Below are 6,115 nucleotides of genomic sequence, written 5' to 3'. Positions count from 1 at the left end.
TCCCCAAGGGGGGGCCCAGCCACTCACATTGGAAGTCTGATTCCTTTCAGGTTTACCTGCTTTTAAATTGTGCTTCTTGAGGACCTTAAAGCATCTAAGGTTCAAAGTGACACATCTCTAATGGTGGGATTTCTGGCACTTTCCTAACACCCCTCACTTCACCCTTTTACAAGTAAACAGCTACCTTGTCCACCTATGTGGAAGGTTCTCCTCAATGGTGACAGTGATAATTTCACATGCCTGTTATTAGCCAATATTCTCATTATTTCTAAGAAGTATAGAGAGAAGGGAAATTATCTATTGAAAAACAAACAAAACCTGGCATTTGATCATGTTGTACCTACTGATGTTCTTATCAGACAACCAAGAAGAAAGATGCAGGAGTCACCCATGCTGTGTGACCTTGGGCAAGTTCCTTGATCTTTTGGTGCCTCAATTTCCTCATCTGTGAAATGGGGATAATAATGCCTACCTCATGGGGTTGTTGTGAGGATTAAATAAACTAATATATGTAAAATGCCTAGAACCATGCCTGACATGTGTAAGGTTTATGTACGTGCAAAGAACAATAATAATGATAATAATAATAACTTATTAATAATAATAACTTAAGTTATTATTATTATTACGATCACCAAGGAATCACAGTGAACTTGCCTTTTGCTCAGGAAAGGTCTCCACCCAGATAGAAAAAGCAGAGAAAGTTCTAGCGCCCCCTGCAGGCCCAAATTGCCAATGAGTGCTTGGACTACCCTCTCAAATGATTTTCCTCACACAGAATTCCCTCATTCTCCCAACAGCGAGGCAATGCAGGTCCCCCTTGGAACAAAGGAAGGAAGAGTTGGGCCCTGGGTTCTGAGCATCCCCCATCCTCTGTTCTACATTCCAACGAGAAAAATAAATCTGAACTTGCCAGGAATTGGGGACTTCCATTTTTCTGGTCTCAAACCGCTCTTCCAAAGCAGAGTAAAGCTCAGGAAATTCTATTCTTCGAGAATTAAAGTAGTAAAACTCGTCTAATGGCTGTCCCTTGGAGTCTCTGTATCTTGGGCGGAGATACAGAGATACTCAACAAATGCCCGTGATGCCCCTCTTTGATCATTACGCCCATCATGGCCCAGTTGTTGTTAGGCCTACAATGATCATCTTTGGTGTTTCTGATTTTTTTTCCCCCTTTAAGTGTTATTCTAAAAGGCCTACCCCCAGGCTCACATTTTCCAGAAGGAGATCACAAGATCCAATACACAGTGTATGACAGAGCTGAGAACAAGGGCATTTGCAAATTTCGAGTTAAAGTAAGAGGTAAGATGACTGGTTCTTGGATTTTTTCTCTCTTTATAAGAACAAAGGGAAACAGAGCCTTAAGCAAGAACCCCCTGCGAGTGCCCACTGCCAGAGGGAGACTTGCCAGCTCTGGATTAGCCTCTGATCATGAGGCTAGGGGAAGGGTGCCATCTTAATGCCGGAATTTCACAATTCCAGTCCGGGTGAGGTCCAGTGCTGGCAGATTATTGAAGGAGTCCGAGAGAGCAGTAAGTTTGTCTCACATGAGCCCACAGCTGGCTGTCCCAGAAGAGTATTACTCAATAACTTTTCCACCCCTGGGCTTCGGTGACCAGCTAAAGCCCGTAAGTCCTTCTATTGATATGAAGGAGGTTAGGAGAACCCCCCGCCCCAGCTGGGGTCACCAGGAGACCATGTTCTTGGTGTTCTAGAACTCTTGGTCTACCTGAAAAAAAGGTTTATTTTATGCCTCAGTGGGCAGTTACTTAACTAACCATCCTTCCTCCTTATTCTTCTGAGTTCAACCTCCTCATCTAGAACACAGGGGGCTAAATCACTTCATCTCAGTGGTCTTGTTAGTATGAACAGTGACCATCCCAAGGCCCACCCACTGGCCAGAGAGCTATGCCTGCCCCCATGCCTGACCCCTCGCTCGTTTTCTGGTGCTTCTGAACCCTCCCCTTCCCTGGTTACTTTGTGGCGGGGAGCTCAGCACTGAGCCCCCTCTGGGCTTGTGTCCCACACAGTCAGACGCTGCGGCAAACTCAACGCCCCGGAGAACGGCTACATGAAGTGCTCCAGCGACGGTGATAATTACGGGGCCACCTGTGAATTCTCCTGCATCGGAGGCTACGAGCTCCAGGGGAGCCCTGCCCGAGTGTGTCAGTCCAACCTGGCCTGGTCTGGCACAGAGCCCACCTGTGCAGGTACGAGGGCAGCCCTCTCTCCAGCCAGCAGCAGACCCTGAAGACCCTTTGGCCCAGATTTCCGGTACAGGGAGGAGGGAGGGCTTCGTTCTATATACCGTGAAAGGTTCGGTGCCAGCCCTCTTCATCTGATGGGTGAAAACAGTCCTCGAATCCCTGGGCAGCCCACCTCACCTGCCCTCCTCCTGTGCCTCTGCCTGTCTTCTGATTTCTCTCTCATGTCCTGTAAGGAGGAAGCTGGAGGTGGGAGCCCAGAACCTGTTATGAATCAGCGGCATTATGAGTCAGCACAGTCTGTACCCTTGTTCCTCCCTTCTACAAATGTAAGGATCTTTTTTACAAAGCCAGTACACTACTGCACACAGATGATAGAATGCCCGCTTTGCAGCACTGGCTGGGAAGTCCCGCAGACCTTGGGCATTTGGAATCTTTCCTCCTAATGTCAAATGAGGAGGATAATACTTTGCCCACTCCTGGAGTGGTTTTAAGTATTAAATGAGGTCATCTATTCAACAGTGGAATTGAGCGGGGCCTGGCACAGGGTAAACTCTCAATACCTGTCAGCTGTTATTACTGAGGAACACAAATTGGGCTGGGTAGTGATCACAGTGTGCAATTTGGACCAGCGAGAAAATTCCAGACATGTCTTTTATTTCTATACTTCACTGTTTTCTCGGTACTTTCTCATCTTTGTGCTTTCCCTTTAATCCCAGCCATTCAGAGTTAGCTGAGAGACAGAGACAGAGAGACACAGACACATACATCATCAGCTAAATGCCTGAGGCTCTTCAATTTCATACATCAAAGTGCAAAGAACATCCCTCTTTCCTTCCCTGTCTCATTTCCTGAGGCAGGAGAGGAATGCCCACCCCCCAGGCCTAGCAAAAATACCCACGTCCTCATCCCCAGAACCTGTGAATATATTACCTTACGTAGCAGAAGGGCCTTTGAAGATGTAATTAAGTTAAGGATTTTGAGATGGGGAGAAGCGCGTGGATTATCCAGGTGGGCTCAATGGAATCACAAGCGTCCTTATAAGAGGGAGGCAGCAGTGCTTGCTGAGTCGGAGAAAACGATGAGGGACGCAGAGGTCGGAGAGGGGAGAGGCTGGAAGATGCTATGCTGCTGGCTTTGAAGGTGGGGGAAAGGCTACGAGCCAACAACCTTGGCTTTTACCCCAGTGAAACCCGTCCCAAACTTCGGACCGCCAGGATTGTAAGAGAATGCGTGTTTGTTAAGCCACTGGGTTTGTGGTGACGAGTGATAGCAGCGAGTGGAAAGTAACACACTTCCCCACTCCCCAACCCAGTGCTCCTTGGGACCACCTCCCGAATAAACTAATTCTTCTAGTGGAATCTTTATCTCAGGGTTTACTTCTTACACATATGGTTCTGTGTCTCATCACTGGCTGTGTTGAGCCAGAACCAGTAGAGAGTTTCTGACCTGTCTGGCCATTTCTGATTACAGCCATGAACGTCAATGTCGGCGTCAGAACAGCAGCTGCGCTTCTGGATCAGTTTTATGAGAAAAGAAGACTGCTCATTGTGTCCACGCCCACAGCCCGAAACCTCCTCTACCGGCTGCAGCTGGGGATGCTGCAGGTGAGTCCTTGCAGCAGGGCCAAGGCGGGAGGGAGACCTCTGAACAGGAAGGGCCCAGTCACTTCATTAAAAGCAAAGGCCAGATTCATTGCCTAATCCATTTCCCGTGAGCTTCAGGAGCCGGCACTTCAGAACTCCCCCCATTCATTTCTGGCTCTGGGGCATAACCTAATTAACATCGACTCCCCAGAGCTAACCCAATCGTTTTCCAACTAATGAGGTTTGGTCGTCTTCACTAATAAGCCTAATTGACATGCTGGCCAGGTTCAGCCAAAGAACAAATTGTCTTTGCTGAACCCGTCCAGGATATGCCTGCGAGGGAGGCGATCAAGCAGTTGTTGGCCCTAAAGGCTGGCTCAAGGGATGAGAGGGGTCTAGGGGCCCTCAGGCCCCACATCCTGCTGCAGGGAGCTTCCCCAGCTCTCACAGAGCTCCTCAGAGAGGGATAACCATCCTTTAGAGAAGCGGTTCTCCAAGTGTGCTCTGTGGACCAGCAGTGTCAGTATGACCTGGGAGCTTGTTAGAAATGCACATTCTCGATCCCCATCCCAGACCTGCTGGATCAGAATCCACATTTTACCAAGACCTTCAGGTGATTCCTAAGAACTTCAAAGTTTGATGGGGGGCGCTTTGCTAGGGAATGTGCCCTTTTTAGCTGTGTAAGTTTTGTAGCTACAGAATGAGGCAACCAGTGTCTTTTGGGGAAAAAACCAAACAAGCTAGAAACTGAAAGGATTGAATTAGAACTTGTTTGATTTCTGTCCTGAAGCGTGTTGTCAGTAAGAGTGGCCAGTCTGATTGAATGCTAAAGAGGTAGGATGTTATGCTGGGTCATGGACACGGTGCTGCACGTTTTGGGAGGAATGTTTCATTCATGTATTACAGTGAACAGAACTAGGTTTTTAGAACAATCTTGGTTTAATCAAAGGCTACAATTTAACTTCTCATTTCAGCATTAAGACAATGAATAATGATAAAACTTTGTTTATTCTCCCCATGTACTTGGACTTCCCGTGAACTCTGAAGAGCCATATAAAACATTTTGGGCTCCTTTGATAGGAACCCAATTCATCTCGTCTTTAACCCCAATCCCTGCCACCTGACCTCCACCTTGTGTCGCCTCATCCCAGCTAGGGAGTTGCTCTTTGGTTAGCGCAAGCCCGCACCACTCCACTGTGTGGGAAATTGGCCTTGCAGGCTCTATTTCACAACCATACGTTTCCTGACCTTTTCTTTCTCTCGCTCTCTTTTTTTTTTTTTTTTTTTTTTTTTTTCTTTTGGCTGCATTGGAAATTCGTTGCTGCATGCGGGCTTTTCTCTAGTTGTGGTGAGCAGGGGCTACTCTTTGTTGCAGTGCGTGGGCTTCTCATTGTGGTAGCTTTTCTTGCGGAGCACAGGCTTTAGGCACACAGGCTTCAGTAGTTGCAGCATGCAGGCTCAGTAGTTGTGGCACGTGGGCCCTAGAGCATGTGGCCTTCAGTAGTTGCAGTGGGTGGGCTCAGTAGTTGCGGTGCATGGGCTCTAGGGCGCACGGGCTTCAGCAGTTGTGGCTCGAGGGCTCTAGAGCGCAGGCTCACTAGTTGTGGTGCACGGGCTTAGTTGCTCTGTGGCATGTGGGATCTTCCTGGCCCAGGGATCTAACCTGTGTCCCCTGCACTGGCAGGCGGATTCCCAACCACGGTGCCACCAGGGAAGTCCCCTGACCTCTTCTTAGTGCCATGGAAAAATGAAAAAGCCAGACAACTTGCTTTTCCTCTACTTGGCAAACTATGGCTTTTGTAAGTAAAATTTTATTGAAGCACAGCCAAGGCTCATTCGTTTGTGCTTTCTCTATGGCTGCTTTAGCACCACAAAGGCACCGTTGAGTAGTTAGGACAGAGACCATCCAGCCCCACGAAACCTAAAATCTTTACTATCTGGCCCTTTACGGAAGATGTTGGCTGACCCCTGCCCTAGTCTATCCTATTCCTTCAGGTACTTGCTAAATTACTAATCAACTAGTTGGATAAGATATTTGCTATCAAGGTGTTTATATGTGACCCCCCCCAACATGTTTACATTGGCATTTTAAGCACAGCCTTCAAGGAAAGTTTCGATTGGCCTATGTGATTCAGTTAGAATAATAAAAATGTATATTTCTACCTTTTCTAACTTGTCTACCAATTCTGTCACCCCAGAGATATTTCAGTGGAACTGTAATAAAAACTTGGTGGTCTAATAATTCAGCAGTTTAAAATTTCTTTTCCCATTTAGTCATATTCATCTTAAATTACTTTTTGGTTCCCTTACTGCCATTGGCATTCC

At 47.3% G+C, this 6,115-nt stretch overlaps 1 protein-coding gene across 1 annotated transcript in view; it reads left to right on the top strand.

The window, feature by feature from the left end:
- The window catches only part of SRPX (sushi repeat containing protein X-linked), a 103,210-nt gene that overhangs the window by 69,724 nt on the left and 27,371 nt on the right, over window positions 1–6,115 (top strand). The window contains exons 6-8 of the mRNA XM_007451974.1: window positions 1,181–1,302; window positions 2,031–2,210; window positions 3,678–3,811. Coding sequence (XP_007452036.1) covers window positions 1,181–1,302; window positions 2,031–2,210; window positions 3,678–3,811 — 436 coding nt within the window. The remainder of the gene's footprint in view (window positions 1–1,180; window positions 1,303–2,030; window positions 2,211–3,677; window positions 3,812–6,115) is intronic.

The sequence above is a fragment of the Lipotes vexillifer genome, unplaced genomic scaffold (assembly GCF_000442215.2).
Source record: "Lipotes vexillifer unplaced genomic scaffold, Lipotes_vexillifer_v1.1 scaffold847, whole genome shotgun sequence".
Classification (NCBI taxonomy): domain Eukaryota; kingdom Metazoa; phylum Chordata; class Mammalia; order Artiodactyla; family Lipotidae; genus Lipotes; species Lipotes vexillifer.
The sequence above is the reverse complement of the archived record's forward strand: the minus strand, read 5'-3'. Positions and strand labels throughout refer to the sequence as shown.